This window comes from Anser cygnoides, chromosome 1, assembly GCF_040182565.1.
Source record: "Anser cygnoides isolate HZ-2024a breed goose chromosome 1, Taihu_goose_T2T_genome, whole genome shotgun sequence".
In the NCBI taxonomy this organism is placed as follows: domain Eukaryota; kingdom Metazoa; phylum Chordata; class Aves; order Anseriformes; family Anatidae; genus Anser; species Anser cygnoides.
In genome coordinates, this window is record NC_089873.1 from 63,402,310 (window position 1) to 63,419,533 (window position 17,224).

A 17,224-nucleotide genomic window follows, 5' to 3' on the forward strand; every position below is an offset into this window, starting at 1 on the left:
TGTTATTCCAGTGTTGTGTTCCCACCAAGCAATGCCATGTGCTCCCCAGCCCTGTCCTGAAGTTGCTGTTGGAGCTGCACCACAGACAGTACATACCCACAGCTCCCTCCATGCTGAGTCTCTTCAGGATAATGCTCCCAGTGTCATCTTCCCTGGGGCCAGCATCAGGGAAGAAACATCTGTCAGTAGCCTTTACGTTCAGCATCACCTCTCCACATTCATCTTGGGTATTATAGATTGTCCCCATAGCACCGTTGAGGAGAGCCAGTTAAGGATTTGGACCTTCTTGTGCTCTGCACTGGCCAAACAGAGGAAAAGGCCAAGACTTGTCTCACAGAACTGAAGTCTAAGTGCAGCATTATATGTTCCTAATAAAGGAGTGATTATATGAATCACAGTAGCAAAATGTTCTTGCAGAGCATATGCTCCACTCCCTGACTTAAGTGTCCAAGTGCAGCTGTACATCATTCCAGAGGAGCTTTCTGCCTTAGATGCAGGTTAATGTACAGCCCCCTGTGTTACAGAGAAGTAGCAACAGATCTAGCACTCAAGGGTGTCCTTTAATGAGGTCGCTTGTGGCTGTTTATTGGACAAAAATAAATTCCAACTGGCCCATATAACAAATGAAAATCAACTGCAAAAATGTAATGATATTTATTCACACAGCTGCCAGCAAACTCACATGCACCATGAGTCATTCCAGATGTGGATAAAAACAAAGTCTGTCTGTGAAAGTAAGTTTCCTGATCCCGAGGAGACTTGGTTTGGGAGAGGAGCTGCACACTGACTTCAGCTGCACTCGGAAGATCAGACAGGTTCTCCTTCAGAGGGGGAGGGGGAGAGGAAAAACCATTTATTTATTCCTGAGAAGAAGGGAGGTAGAAAATAAAGAAGCCAATACATAGCTAGACATACGTATTTTAAAGAAAAGGATGCTTTGGAAGACTTTGTTGCTGCTGCTATTCTATTACAGTGCTCATGCCACTGTGACGTACAAATGGAGCAGAGGTAAGATTTAAGCATGAAAAAAACATTTAAGAGAAAACTTTGAGTTTGTAGATTTGGTCTGTAATAATCTTCCATTTTATATATGTGTAATTTGATCCTCACAGATCTGGAATTTCTTTTCTCCTTTAAATGGGTCAGTTAAATAGTTACATAGACAAAAAGAAAAATACACATGCATAAGTGAATAAAGGTTAAATTATTTATATATTCTGTTATAATAAAAAATACAAGATATATCCCAAGAACCAAAATTATGGTTTTTGCTTACTTTCTTCTTTCTCTTTCTCCTTTTTCTCTTGAATTAACAGAAAATACAGGTCATGAAACCTTAAAGCAAAAACCTTTGCAGCCACAGGTGGCATGATTTTCTGCTCTACCAGGCAGATATCTGGTAACGGGAAACACAATAAGGCACAGATTGTGCAGGATGCTTGTGACACTGTGCTGGTAGACTAGCACACACAACATATAAAAAGATACCTAGGGTGTTATCAGGCTTCGATGGCCAATGCTACAATACATAGTCATGATATATTTGTATTCAAGTGTGTATATTTGTATTCAAGTGTATTCAAGACAGTAACTTATGAAACAGTTTGGGACTATTAGACTGCATATGAGATGCTTGCTTAAGAGCTAGTGAGGGTGGTCTTTCCCTCCCAAAAAGGATTTTTTGCTTCAGATACTGACATTTACAGATTTTTAAAGGAACTGGAGTCTGTTAACTCAACCACTCAGGTGCCCTCTCCTACCCTCCAGCCCCAATCTTCCATTTCTTTCTCATTATAATTCCTTTCTAATCTGCTCTTCGGACTTGGTTTGAATTTTTTATGAGAGGCAAAGTCTGAATTCAGTAATGAAGAGATATACAATTCTATTAAGTCTGTACCGATATTTAATTGTTCCTTACAGTCTTTGGGGCTTGCTGACAGGGCATCGACCCGAGACTCGCAGTGTCAGGTTCTTTCCTTGGCTTTTACATCAGCCTCTTCAATGATACTGGATGAGTGATTGTGCCTTCACATACCTCACTTTCTTGTGACTGTACAATAAAGGTAATGGCACCAATTACCTTCATGAAAACCTTAATTCTCTAGATAAGTGTTTGTCTTTCCAGTGAAGACATATAAAAAGGTCATGAAATTAGAAGTAGATTTGCATATCTGAAACATATATATATATATGTAACATATATATATATAACATATATATATATATATCCTACCTTTTGGAAGAATGAGGACATCCTATTTATGAAGGGGCGGGGGGGAAGGTGGGGGGAGAAGGAGGAAGGTCCATTTCCACAAAATAGTCACTACATAATTTAAGGACGTTCGTTGTTTGCTAAACCACTTACTTCAATTAAAAAACAACAAGACAACCTTAAAAGAAGCCCATGCAATTATTAAAATCCAGTTTTAATCACCATGAACATTTAAAGGAAAACATCAGAACTCTGTTCTTCCTTTTGTGAAAGCAGATTATTTTCAAGCTGGAATCTCTACAGCTTGTTTTTTGAGACTTCAGAGGGAAAAGGAGATTCATTCACTGTTGTGATTAGGAGTCTAATACTCACAAATATTATATAGAGAGACCTTCTCAGGAAGAAACCAGACTTCTCCACAGCTGATGGAACTGTGCAGATGCAAATACGTCTTAAGGGCATGACTCCTTCAACAATAGCTGCTTCAGAGTACCTCCACTCCTTTAAAATATCTATGTGTCAGCCTAACCAATCCCATCCTATTCTGCAGTATCAAGGAGGGGCAAAGCACCATCCTAAGTTATGAATTGCTCAGAAACCTCAGAGGAAATTTGACTGAGTACCGAGGCATGACACACCCTTTTGCACACTCATTACCCTTCCCTCCCTCCACAAATGACAAATGACTTTTGTCTGGATTAAACCTCAGTTATTTAAGTCTTGTCCAACTCCCTATCTCTGTTTTGCAATAGAAAAGCAAAGACAGATCAGCATCTGATGTGATGGAAAAGAAATACAAATCTGCATATCAGCTCCATATTGAATAGTAGTCCAGTTTGTTTACAAAACAGTTGGACAAGTAGTCCTGCTTTTATTACCAGCAGTTTTTGTTTGTTTGTTTGTTTATTTTCCCAGTAGAGATGATCAGTGAAAATTGGATAAAGCAAAGTCTAGCTTTTAATTAATTCATTTTTTTCTTTTCACTGGGGGCATCGGGGCACTTTGGATGTCTACGCCCTGTAACCAAGTATTTAGTCTTTGCTCAAGAACAAAGTCATGTGAGGAAAGACGATTGTGCTTGTGCTTAGTGGTGAGTGGGAACACCAGTCTGCCACCTCCCTGTGCTTTTATGAACATTAGTAAATGGAAAAAAAAAAAAAGCATAAACAAATCTTAGGTTGTTTTGTTTGTGTTGGGTGTTTTTGTTTGTTTGCTTGTTTTTTTTGTTGTTGTTGTTTTTCTTTTTTACTCCCTCATTCATTTGCATTAAAAATGATACACAATCCTCAGCCTGCTGAGATCCAGCTGTGGACATTGGTACAGAAGTTACAGGCATACTTTAGTCACTAGGATAGACATGTTTAGAGTATTAAAGTAAGGATACTAAGTGAGCACAGAATGTTTTGTTTCATCAACGCAGATTTCCTCAAGCCTTCTGTAGCCTTATCGGTATGATATTAGGCTCTTGAATTTTATAAAGTGCATGTTTAGGGAAAAAATATAATGTTAGGTCTCTAATGAGTTGCTTTCCCTATGGAATGGAAGAGGTGAAGTGATATTAATTTCTGAAAGGCCGAAATAACAATTGCAGTCCTTAAAAGATGTGTTTGTTATAGAGACCAAGCAACAAACCCTGCCCTTTGACAATAAATAAATAAAAACTAACAAACAAAGAAAAAAGACACATACTGCTTGCCACCCAGTTGCTTTCTTCACACTGCTCTGATGAGCATCTGTATGTTGAAGAGCAGAAGTGAGCTTCAGATCTGCATTATAACAATTGCTTATTCCCTGAGGGGAAAACCCAAAGGCAAGTCTTGTTATACATTTCATCTCAGCTGGCAACATTTGCTTTAAGGGCTTCCTAATTCAAATAAACAGCACAAAAACAGTAGCATGCCTGTTATGTGGTTGCTTGGGGAGTGAAGACAGTGTGATTCCTTGCAGTTGTGGCTTCTTGGACAGCGAGAAAGAGATGCAATGGTAAGTGGGGGCTGGAGAAGGAGATACTGGAAGACAGAAAATTGAAAGACACAAAAAAAGAAAACCTTAGTGAGGAAAGGATATATTAGCTATATTAATACTTATGAGGTTTCATGCTTTTGGGAATGGCTATGCTGTGCCCTCCAGACCTTCAGCATTATTACAGTCACATCCAGATTTATCTGATCCACTTTATTTTGTACCTCTAGTGCTCAGTGAAAGTCAAAAGGTTGTTCCATAACACCAGGTGAATACTTCATTCTCCTTAGAGGCTCTCTGAAGAAACAGTTACTTGGAAGAACAGAAGGCCCATCCTCCTTGATTTCCCAACAGTGCAAACCTTTAGTATTTGCTCTAATGTTGTGGCAACTGAGTTTGCGAGTTTGATGGAGCAGCTGATACATGAAAAACTCTTGCAGGCTGCTTCTGCTGCAGGGCTTAGCTGCAGCAGGCTGGTAGCTCTCCAGCGCAAAGAGAGGGGGGACTATGCAGAAGAGAAAGAGAGACTGGCTGATACTAGAAACCCAGCCAGTCATTTTGTAAGGAAGCAGAGTTTAGCATTTTCTATGCTATGTGATCATTTGCTGCATACCAGGTTGCTGGTGATTTTACCACGTGGAAAAAAGATGAAAGCCTTGGAATTAGGGTATGCACAGCATCTCCACACCTTTCAACCTTATTTTCCTCTCTTCCACCTCATCTCTTATTGCACTGTTATGGCCAGGTACTCCCAGGCAACGTCTGGGATTCCACCACTGACAGTACTGCTTGTTCAACACTTTTGGCTTGGATGGTGTGAGCAAAGGGAATGTGGCTTGAACACAGAATGTAATTATGACACAAATGTTCAAACACACATATTCACCTAGCAGACCTCAAGGATACCAAATTATGGTTTTGGCTTCTTTAGGACATGTTGAGGTTTCCAAAGGTCTGGCCCAAGAGCAAAGGCAAATTGCACTAGCTTGACTGGGTACAAGAACTTTTTAAAGTGCAACATCTATTTAACTTCCTTTGATTTTCATAAAGTTACTGTTATCCAATTTATAAAATAAGTATTGCACATAAAACACATATTACCCATGCCTGGCTGTGTAAAGTATGTTTCTTCTTATGGATAAAAAAATATTTACCTTTTCTCCGGCTCCTACATGGTCACTTGGAAAATTACCTTAGCTGCCCCGACTTCCCCACTTGTAGGACCCATTCCACTGACCTTGATCCACTTGATCAATCTGCTGTGGATTTTCTTCCCACCTACCTTGAGTCTATTTCAGCAGCCTGTACCAATTCCTGTGAACACATGTTTATGGGCTGGAATGTCCTGGTTTGGGGGTTCATTTGCCTGATGCAAATCACTACCGCACTAATGATCACAGCTATACCTGTAAAGAGAAGTAGGCACTGTGTGAAAGGGATTGAAATTCAGAAGAATTATTAGCTTTGAAGACAAATAACCCGAAGAAGACAGCTTTTATAACTATGCTTTTATTTCCTCAGTTCCCTTGCAAAGAGTTGTAGAACAGATGAGTGTAAATGCAAAGATCTAAATAATAGATCTTTGAAAAAAAAATCCCACACTGTAATAAGTAGAAAGGAGTCATTTAAAGACTGTTTCCTGCTCTTCAAGAAATTAGAAGTAGACAAAGACAAAAATATGTTTTGAAGCAGGAAAAAAAAAAAAGGGAATTAATGAATGAAGGAGGCAACTAGGACATCTGCATGGCACAGTGGTGTGCAGAGCAGAGATCACAGACCCAGGGTGGAGGCGGCACAGCACAAGGCGATGAAGGGTCCCTATCTGGAGTCCAACCAAGGTGACAGTCACAATGTGGCATGTCCCCAAGGGAATGAGCTGTGCCTTTCAGCAAGGGTCACCTGTTTGGACCTCGTGCTACAATGATATGGCCATACTGCGTCTGGCTCTGACATGTCTGCCCTACGCTTTGCTGTGCAGCACAGATGTGGTCCTCCTGTTCCACTTAGCAAATCCTTTGGACATCAGCCACAGTGGGAGTCTGAAACTATAAAACAAGGAACTATTGCAGGAAACAGTAGGGAGTAGACTGAAGAAGGGGCTGAAAAAGGATTAATTCTTTGTACCTGTAAAAGCTGCTCAGTGTTGCAAAATATAGCTAGACTACAATAGCCCCTGAATGAATTTAACCTGAGAAGGATAAATATCCAATAGGGTAGGGCTGCAACTGTAATCAAAATCCTTTCTAGCATGTCCTGATTTCCCAAATGCTCCTCTAGAGGTAGTCTTAATTAATTTAAGCTGTATGGAGTATGATCCATGAATCAGGATTCACTGTGGATACCTGACGCTGAAAGACATACAAAGGGTGCTTAAAAAATCAAAGTTTATAATCTCTTCTAGGGCAATGGTGCTAAACTGTGATGATATCAGAGGAAGGATAGATTATAGTTTTTGCATTTTAGTAAGATCACAGGTGGATTTTGTACTCTATAAAATCAGTCATGCTGTTAACAGGGAAGGATCTAAGTGATTCTGAGACTCCTATCACCACAGAAAGCAGCCCAAAAATGGCTAAACCTTACAGCCCATATTGTCATAAATTGGTTGACGGAATCAAGTTAAAAAGGAAAAGAGCTCAATAATTTTAATGAAATCTAGGTAAAAAACATTAGAACATTGAAAAGAGTTACGAAGTAGAGCAGTTTTCAGTATTTGCTACACTAAGTGAGAAGTAGAAGATGAAAGTGACCCAGTAGAATCTTCTCAGTGATCCCAGGTCCATCCCAATACTGAGGACTAGTGAGCCAGTAAAACACATGCTGTTACTTTCATTTTTTAAATTATTTTTTCAGGATTTCTGCATGCCCCACATGTATTCGCATAGGTCACAGATGTAGAACTGCCATGGGATCTGGATCAGTATACACACTCCTTATCTCCCAGCCAAAGGACAGCTCAGAAGAACCTCTTGCCATCCAAATCCCTCCTTACACTTTCAGACTGAAATAGCTCTCTTCATCTTACTTTTACCAACCCAATCGCTGCTCCAAATGCACACTATTAAGCCAATGCTCTCCTCCACAGGCGAAGCAGCTCTGTTATGAATGAAATAACTCATCTACACTTGCAAAGACTGTAGAGCACTCTGTGAGTCCTATCCTGATTATCTTTTACTCCACTGCTCTGGCCAGAGACCCCACTAATACCTGACCTCTTGCAAACAAACATAGGTTAAAAATTTCCCTTCTCCGAAGAACTTTCAGTGTAATTAAGGAGAGTAAGTGTTAACATCCCTTTTCTTTGTGAGGCACAGAGTAATTTAATCATTTGCTCTGGGTTTCTTCAGGATGACTGCATGTGTGTAGTCCTGTATATTGGTTAGTGATGATTATATATATATTTTTTTCATGTTTCTGAAGCATAAAGTGCTTTTCTTGTTTCCTTGGGTAAATCATTCCAGATTCAGCAGGAAGGTAATGACTTCTCAGGCAGAATGAAATCCTGTCAGAAGCACTGAACAGTACAGTGTCATTGAAGAGAAAGTCAGCAGGTCTTAATGAACATCATCAGGCTGCAAAGGCTCTGATTACTCAGATTGTGACAGGCAAGATGTAAATCACTGAGGTAAAACATGGAACAGTGGAGTAATTAACTCTGCTTGCAAAGCCAGTGCTCAGGTTCAAGGCAGGACAGGACTTGTATGCTGGGCTGCAGTCCTGGAGACTAAAACTGGACTCTGCAAAACCATGCACTCTCCCTCTGCACCCCACTGAAGGGAACATCTGAGATGCAGAGAACCTAGCAGGATGCATGAACCCTGAGTTTTTAGCAAAACAGGGAGCCATCAAGGTATCACAAAAAGGAAGAAAAAATCAAACAGGATGAACTACAAGTAACATTTGTGCGAAGACACACAAACATATATGTGGTATATCCGTCACAGCATACTCACTCATTGGGAGACATTATACCAGCCTGAGTCTGCATCCCAAGTCATGGGGCTCCCTGGCCTATTCAACATTTTATCCTTCACCAGTAGTTCTCTTTAACCCCCCACCCTCAGGTGCTGCAGACTGCAACCATAACCTGGCTTTTTTTTGCCTTGCTTCTGCTGCTATTGTGGCAAGCAGAGCTCCATACTGGGCTTGAGGCTAAGAAGAATGCAAGGAGGAAGAGAGCAGAGTTAAATAAGCTCCACTATTCCCAGTTTCCACTAACATTCCTTTCCTCTGGTGAAAGCGTATGTGGGGCCTTTCCTGGCTCAGCATGCTGGCTCGGTTTGGCAGCTCCCCAGTTCCCCTGAGATCAGCACGCATACCGCTCATCCTCTGGAAATTCCTCCCTGGCCACAGAGAAACAGGTCACCAGCCAGGAGCTGGGCTCCAAACTCCAGGAGTCTCTCTCTGCTCAGAAGGAGCCAGGTGGGTAGCTGAAAAAGAGTTGCTGAGAAAGAGAAAAATAAGCTCTTCAAAGCTCAGAGGTTATTTGGGAGGAAATGGGGTGGCAGAAGGGCAATCCTGTCCTGCAAGCACTTGATGGAGACCCAAATGCACAAGGTCTTCTGTGTGACCCACCCACACCCTTCCCTGGAATGGCTGTGGGGGAGCAGAACATTTAGGTTAGATTTTGCCTAGTTGTGAAGAGAGTAAACTGCTCCAGACTAGTTGTGGATATCTGCTGAGATCCAAAACATCAGGATTTCATCATTTCCATCTATTTGGCAGGTGGTGGCATGCCCCAAATGGAGATGACGCTTCTGATCTCTTGTCTGTTTTGGAAAAAGTACAGACTTTCTAATCTGACAGGACTTTTTTGAGTAACTGAGAGGGAAACGAGAAGCAAAAGGAAAAGGCAGAAATGCTAAGAAAGAAAGAAGAGAGAAAAAGCTGAAGACAAAGGTAGCAAATTGGAGGAACTGGCATGAATGAGAGGAAAAGAGGAAAGAGAGGAAAAGTTGACAGAGAGAGAAAATGTGATAAATATGGATGGGAAAGAATAAAGCGCAGATTTGCTTAAGAATAGGGTAGCATTCACCCCCTTGTCAGTGTGGTATGCATCCTCATTTGAACCTGCTCTTCAACAGATGTCCATCTGTCACAGCTGGTCTTCATCTTATCTGTCTACTTCTCAGGCTCATGGGCTGGCTGCATATATCTGCCTTTTCTCACATAAGCAGGACCCACATTTTCTTGTGGTCCTCACCGACCTGCCAATGCACCAGGATGGTGAGATTCAGTAGTCTGGGCAATTCACCACTGGTCACAGTGTAAAAGGTAAAGTTACTGCTGCTGAATCAGAAAGGTGTCAAGGTCTCCACATATCTCCTTTTGTTTGCCTCTCTCTGAGCTTTTTAAACTATGTAGGTATGAAAGGAACTCTCCCCACTTCCCAAGAAACAGCCTGTTTTTTCCATGGAAGTTGCAAGAAGGTTTCTCTTTTACAAGGTTATAGAGCTACAGCATTCCCCACTAATACCCGTCATCTTCTCCCATTAACATCAGTCATAGCAGCAGTGACACAGTGGCACATGTCCCTGTTTCCCCCCCATCAGTCCCTGGAGAAATGGAAGCCAGTTCTGCAAGGCCTCATTTTCCTCCCTGGTTTTCATAACGCTCACAGCCATGACATTATGTTTTTGTTTGTGCCTGGCTCTAAAGAGGCACAAAGTAATTTTTTTATTGAATTTATTTATTAAATGCAGATTCTATGTCTGAGAGAACTGTTTGTGACTTAAACCCCCTCCTAAAATGAAAGGCATTTAACGCATGCTTCATTTTCGTTTACTGCTATTGTTCATGACTTGGCATTGAACAAGCTCCATTTCCAGTTAAATACTACTTGTAGACATCCTAATATAGTACAGCATGTTTTAAGTGAAACCATTCATTTGTCATAGTCACAGCAGCTTCTGGTTTTCTGGATCGCCATGCCAATTTGGCAGAAAGGTTTGGAAGGTGATAAGTCTAACAATAAAAACGTATATAAAGCTTGTTTTATTGCTTTCTTTCACTGGGGTTTTTACTAAACAGAGCTCAAAGGGGCAGACTTAGCTCAGCTTGTACTTAGTAAGCCCAAAGATCAGTTGGGTCCACACAAAAATACCCAACAAGTTTTCCTCAGTTGTGTGCCCCATTACAAGAATCTCATACAATCAGGCCCAGTTAGGCCCAAGTTGCAAGGGGAAGTGTCAAACAATAAGAATAGCCCAAACCTACTTTCTGTCTCAGGTCTGGGGTTCTTGCCATCATTGGCTAACCCTCCTGCCTTTCTGCACCAAGTCCCTGTCTCTCACCATGCCCTGTCTCTCCCCAGAATCAAACCCAGATGCACAAAGACAGCAGCTGCTTGGCTGAGGCCTGAGCAACACTGAATACAGTGGACGGAGGGAATCCTCCGGGAATGCAGGGAGCTGAGAGGAAGATTCAGATATTTATCAGTGGGGCTGAGAAAGGCAAGGCAGTCACAAGCCACACATCACACAGACTGAGGGGTTGTCTTTTCAGGGTGTTGTATTTCTCACATTCACAGTGAGGAAATGTTGTGGGCTCCAGGCTCCAGATTATGAATAAGTATTTCAAGAGTCTACCTGGTATATAGCTAACCATGAGAAATTACATTTCCCTAGAAAGACACTTTTTTTTTTTTTTTTTTTCCAGAAATAGTATTTAGGGAGCAGGCTGTTGGATGTTTGCTGGGAAGTTCTGGATGCCCTTCAAACCCTGAATGACTAACTACATGTACCACAGACCATCCATCCAGCACAGATCCTCTTATGTCAGCCCAAATCTCTGTGCGTGCTGCTCACAGCCAGCACTGTCCAGCTGAGGTGAAGTCTAAAGCATAATGAGATGTTCATATATTTCCTACAGAGGAACATATGGGGACTCAGGCAAAATAGCACCATCAATGCAGAGCTCTATTTCTACTTGCACACATTTGCCAGTGAGGTAAACATAACCAACCCATCATGTGTGTTAAATACTCTATACTCATTCCTGCTTTCTACTCACTGGATCAAAGAGATGTGTGCATCATTTCCAGCTGGCTTGTTCACTCCTGATTGAATTCATGCTGCCAAACAAGACAACTGTCAAAGAAACAAATGAGTCTCCCCTGACACCTCTGCATGTAAATGCTGCTGAACCTGAGGCTGGACTTCAGCACCCCCTGAATGCCTGCTTGCTGAAGTGGAAAAGAGTGCTGGTCCTTCAACAGGGAGCAGCTATTTGAATATATTTCATTTTACTTGTCTGTTTTCAGACTACAGTGCATTTCTTTACAGGTGCTTTTGTTGAAAAAAATAAAGCAAACATTATTTATATGAAGTTATAAATCACCTTCTGAATGTCCCTTTCACAACAGCCTAGAGTGCTGTCTGTAACCCAATGCAGCTGCTAATCCAGTGTGTCCTAGGAGCTCAGCCAGCTAGTTTGCATTCTACTTCATCTTTAATGTCTGTGCAATGCTTAGAGGTCAAAATGGAACTTAAAGAGTACTGCGGCTCCCATTTAGAAACATAAATATGGGGACAAGTTGTCCCTACCTCATTTTGTGGCCATGTGAAATGTCAATCTACCACTATAAATAATTAGTTCGGTGTGTGTGTTGTGTGTGCTCCAGTACCTCAGACAGTGATTGCCTCGAATCTATAAGGTAGACCAATAATAATATTCCCATAATATGACAGAAGCAAGTTAGATGATGATGGCATAAAATGAATATCTATCACATGCTCAGACCTAGATGATCTCTATAAGCTTCCCTAGTGATCATCATTACCACCAAACTGAGGAAGAAATGTCATGCAGAATTATCACACAACAAAGTCCAGTTTTCATGAAGAGTGTTTCTCTAGACACAAGACCACAGAAGTCAGAATGACCTAAAGATTTTTCATTAGCAGCTTATAATGACAAGCAAATGAGTGTAAACATACTGGCAAACTTTTCTAAGCAAACATATTTCATTGTGAAAGCATCAAATTGTTCAACTTAGTGAATCCAGGAAAAATCCAGGAAAAGGCAGGTTGATATTTACAATGTATCACAGCAACTTGCCTAAATTGCTCTTCCACAATCATAAAAATGTCTTCTCTTCCAGTTCCTTCATACAGAGGAGTTAAAATGAAGAATAAATTCCCAGCTGGTTTCAGTCAGCAACATGCTAGATGTTTTCACTGGAAATCAAGTCTTCCTTCCTTACTCCAGTTTTACTCTTCCTAAGTATAGAAAATGAGATCATTAGCATTTTTTCCTTAAACATTTACTTAGACTATTTTCCTGGAAGCAAAAATCCATTTTACAAGTTCAGCTCAAAAGAAGAGACTGTACGGAAAGGAAGAAAAGCTCTGACTAATATCCACAACAAACTGGCAGGGTACTGTTGCCTGGGAGCCATTGGGTGATGACATCTGTAGGTGACAGGAGAGGGAGCAGCAAAAGATGCTGAGATTTGAACTTTCATTAATTTCAGAAGCAGCTGTCAGCATTTGGTTCCTTCCAGTTCCTGTCCTCAGAAGACAATGTATTTGAGTAATTTTGTTGACTGTAAGATTTCTGGAAGCCCGAATCTAACCTTCTTCTCTTCCTGTTGATTCCAAACATGCCTTTCACAGCACAGGGCTCTCTGTGACCTGGCTGCCCACAAAGCAGCATCACAGGGCTGGTAGTGCTAGTTCAGGTCATCTGAGGACCTCGTCCATGGTGTCCTGCCTTTAGCAGTTTGCAGCACTCAAGGTTCTGGCAGGACTTTCTGTATTTAATAGTGAATCCATTTGTACCTCAGTCTCAGCTTTATTTCAGCAGATTGTGAAACCTGAAAGGTCTAGAAATATTCAGATTTTAGGAGAGTGTGAAATAATAAAGAACAGTAGACAAAGGACAGCTTTGTAAAATGGAAATCCCATATATGTGTTTGTGGAGCAGGGGAGGCAGCTATAAAAATAAATAATTTTGCATCCATCCTTCAGATTACTATGTTTCTGACAATATCACAAAGATTGATGAAATTCTGTTGGCCCACCACTACATCTGCACACAATGAAATCCAACAATTATATTCTGTTATATTTGAGTTCTGTTAATTATTTTAGTAATATTTTCACTTAGATGCAGAAAATAACAAAATAGGGTCCAGACATTCATGCAGGTGTGAACTTGACAAAACAGATGCGTTCTTGTGGTAACCCTCCCTCACCACTCCAGAAGAGACATGTGGTCCCCTCTGGCTCTTCAGCAGGGATACTGCACAGGTTTTCGCACTCCGTGTTCTGCTCAGGTGGCAAAACAGCTGTACCAGTTCAGTTCAGAAACAACGTGAATCCATCTTCAGCTCTGTTACATTCTCAGATGTCTTTTTTTTTTTTTTTTATCTTCACTACTAGAAAATACACAATGTTTTGAAAACGCATTGCTTCCAGAAATAATGTATTTCTTCACAAAAAGGATATGATATCCCCCTGGTTTTTGTTTATTGGGCAATGCTGATTTATACATTTTCTCTATCCAGCACATATTCATGTCGTTAAGAAAAATAGTAGCAGGTGCACTGACATTTGGAGCTCAATGAGCAGCTGTAAAAACAGCTGGGTCTGCCTTGGTTTTGAAGAAAAATTAAAATCTTGGAGCAGAGGAAGCAGAGAAGTGGGATTTATGTATTCTCCTCTTACTGGTTTACTTGAGCTTGGATGGGAATTGAAGGAAAGGGGAAGAAAATTCTGATTCTTTCTATTCTGAGGGAGAAGATATGATGAACACCGTAACTTTTATTTGTCCTTGGTTTTGAGCTGTGACATTGATACCTAATGAGTCTGAGGAGTAACTTGTCATTTCACACGTGTGCTGCTATATGTGGGTGAGAAGTTCATGCACAATTAAAATAATAGATAGTTTGTTATCAGTTTAATAACTGTTCCTAGATCCACAGTTAACTTCTGGAATTTATTTGCTGGTTGAAGGTATTCACAAATGGCTTAAGTGAATTATTGTAAGGTCCCTATCATTTCTTCTGTTTTCCTTTCCCTCAGCTAACAGTTCCATGATCTCAGTGGGACAGTTCCCACACAATAATTCACCACAGGACAACACAATCAGCACCAGCACTAATCCCTCGTTATTTTTCTTAATCTGCAGATCACATATTATGATCATAATATAATGTATTATGATGATATCATATATATTATGATCATAATATCATGATCATAATATCATATATTATCATATATCATATCTTAATCTGCAGGTCATATATTTTAAGTCAGTAGGTCCATGTATTTTTAAATTTGGACACCTGCACAGAATTTTGTACAGGGGCCCTTTCAACAGATCCAGTGCACTGTGTTTCGTTAATGCAGAGAAGGCAGACAGATTGAACTGGAAAACATCAGGAGACAGAAATCTAATTCTATTGCTAGCATGTGGTAGGGGACAGCCATTCTCTCAGTTAAAAAGGCAGGCTAATCTTGAAAAGAGCACGTAAATATATATAGTATTGGTTGTCTAGATAATATACATGATATTGTTCCTATTCTCTGAATAGACATTTTTTGGAACTGGCCAACAACAGCAATACATACTTCCACTGAAGAATCTGAGCTGTCATTCATGATTATGACAAAATCCATACTGCTCTCTGCTAGGTCTGTAGTTCAAACCAGATGTTTGATATTTTTTCTCAGCATTCATTCTTAGAATAAATCTGAAATATTCTTTGTGCCAGTTGAATTTACTCTGTTAAAAGTTCAGGAGAGTGTAAGCATAGAAGGGAAAGGAATGGTCAGTGGCTAGTGGTCCTGCAGCCTATCTTTATCTCTAGTAGGAGGAGTAACTGCACTGTGTGAGATGGCCATCCTCAGAAAGGAGACCATGAGCTTGGTGGTTAGATCAAGGGTGTGTAACCATGAGGAATGTCCTCTGCTTTTCCTAACCAGGGCTACCATCCATCCTTACATCATTCAAGAACTGGAATCATCACCAAATGTCCTAAGAGCACTTGGACCGCACTTTCACTGGGAGTTGCTCACAAGGAGGAGCACTGCTAGCGTAGCAGCTGTGATGGGAAACAAGGCAGCTAAAATCTATCATGTTTTTTTTTGGTTTGCTGTTAGCCTTCATTCACAACCAGCCAGATCCCTGACTTGGCTCACCGTGTGGCCACACGACGTAGTAGTGTCGGCACAAAGGGGAAGAAGGAGAATGTGGGGAAGGCATACAAGACTGCTTCTTGCAGCTGCAGCCATGATGAGGTCAGCCTCAGAGAAATCCTAGCTGCACAGACACCTTTGCCTGCCTAGAAACCAAGGAAGCCTGACTGAAAAAGAAATTACAACAAAAAGAAAAAAAAAAAGAAAGAAAAAAAAAAGAAAAAAAAAAAGGCCTTTCATACTACTTGGTGCTGAAACACCAACCTAGCTGCACATCTTCCCTCCCTCGTTCCCTTCATGGGAGATCTGGAAGTAGACCTAACCATCATTATATCCCTTCACTTGTAACAGACATTTTCAAAGCCATTTAATTAAGATTGCTTAATGTTTTTCTCTCATACAAGAGATCTTGGAGAGAAGTTCCTGTGAGCAATGTGATACACACAGGGAAGGAAAGGTGGCCCTGCAATGAGGAAGGAGACATAAAGCACCGTTTCATTTTCCACCTCTGCCTGAAGTTTCACAGGTTTCTAAAATTGCTTATTGCCTCTGTGTTAGGTCTGTGCAACAGTGTTAGTATCTCCCTTCTTTACTGTTGCCCTTTGCTCATGTAGTGCTCACCATAGCCCATCCCCAGTTCCTGGGACTATGGCAGTAAACCGAAGGACGCAACTTTTCACTTCTTCTTTCGTTTAGTTAGTGTGTGTGTATTTCCTCTCTCCATTTCTGCTGCAGCAGCTTTACTCCAGCACATTAAAGGCTTTCTTGGCTGTTTGCATGTTTTTTATGAGCATAAATAATTCTAGGGGGGGGACATCCTCTTTATGACCAAGTGAAGAATAAATAACGCAGCATACATTGCTCCAGGCCGGGAACTGGTAAAAATGCTGTATAATAAAAATTCCATGTGAGGCAATAAATTCTGAGACCATTTTAGTTGATTGATGCTAGTCATATCTTTCAAACCATCTACTTAAATCATAAAAGTTAAAATCTCCTCCGCCTCTCACAATCACAGGCTCAGGTGGACTGTTTCCTTCTCTAGCAGTCTCCATTTCTATAAACTGTTTTTTTCTTACTTATGTTAAGTAACTAGAAAGGCTATTACAATTCTTGTTTAATATAGGAACTCTGTTACACATTAATTTAATCTAATGTAGTCTAATCTAGTCTAATGTATCTCAGGATATTTATGAAGTGCAGAAATATAAAGTGGATTGGTCAAACTTTATGGAACTAAGACACCCATTTAGAAAATGTGTTTCTTTAAAAGTAGTTAAATAATAAAATTTAACTTTGGAAAAAAATGATTAGGTCATTAACTAAGTAACTAAATACAATCTGTTAATAATTCTAAGCTGATTTTTTTCCTCTTTTTTACTATTTTTTTTCTAAACAGTGTTACCTGTTACTGATTTTAGTAGGAAGATCTACTTCTTGTATCGTTATTGACAAAATTCAGACTTTGAAGATGGAGCTTTTTTCTTTTAACCTTCCATTTATAAGTAAAGAAGTAACAAATCTCTATCCTCACTTTTAGTCAACGGGCAGATAAAAGGATGGATCATTGACATTATTAATTTTATTCTTAGGAGCTAAGATACCAATGATATGGAGCTGAAAGTACAGAGAGGAAAATTCTCTTGGTAGCTGCTTTTAAAAATGTGTTAGTTTGTCTTGGTTTGTAATTAAAATGTCTTCTCCATCTCTCTGCTCTGTTCTCATAAGGGGCACTGGGATTTCAAGTCCCTGTAATGGAGATTTTAATGTATTAAAGCTGGAATGCACAAGTTTTGCATAGTACTTGTTGTCATGGGAGCTACTTTTGTGAGTAACTGTAATTCCACATGCAGGTTTCAGAAGCTGGCCTATAGCACTGTGATGATTTTCCCTAGTCTTTCTTTTT

General features: G+C 40.3%; 1 protein-coding gene and 2 long non-coding RNA genes across 4 annotated transcripts in view; 1 reads left to right on the top strand and 2 right to left on the bottom strand.

The window, feature by feature from the left end:
* Window positions 1–639: 639 nt before the first annotated feature.
* On the bottom strand, window positions 640–4,006 carry LOC136790968 (uncharacterized). Its single transcript, XR_010831975.1, has 2 exons — window positions 3,902–4,006; window positions 640–821 (listed from the first exon to the last, which is right to left on the bottom strand). It is a non-coding gene; the product is annotated as an uncharacterized lncRNA (long non-coding RNA).
* The window catches only part of FAM180A (family with sequence similarity 180 member A), a 28,509-nt gene continuing 11,982 nt past the window's right edge, over window positions 698–17,224 (top strand). Inside the window, exon 1 of the mRNA XM_013173073.3 lies at window positions 698–1,008. Coding sequence (XP_013028527.1) covers window positions 933–1,008 — 76 coding nt within the window. The 5' untranslated portion in view covers window positions 698–932. The remainder of the gene's footprint in view (window positions 1,009–17,224) is intronic.
* Window positions 4,041–17,224, bottom strand: part of LOC136790966 (uncharacterized) — a 32,482-nt gene continuing 19,298 nt past the window's right edge. The window contains exons 1-3 of one of the 2 annotated variants that reach the window (XR_010831972.1): window positions 8,494–8,622; window positions 5,457–5,580; window positions 4,043–4,221 (exon numbers count right to left, since the gene is read on the bottom strand). This is a non-coding gene — a long non-coding RNA (uncharacterized lncRNA). Of the gene's footprint in view, window positions 4,222–5,456; window positions 5,581–8,493; window positions 8,623–17,224 lie in introns of those variants that run through there. The other variant, XR_010831973.1, reaches the window with a different exon arrangement.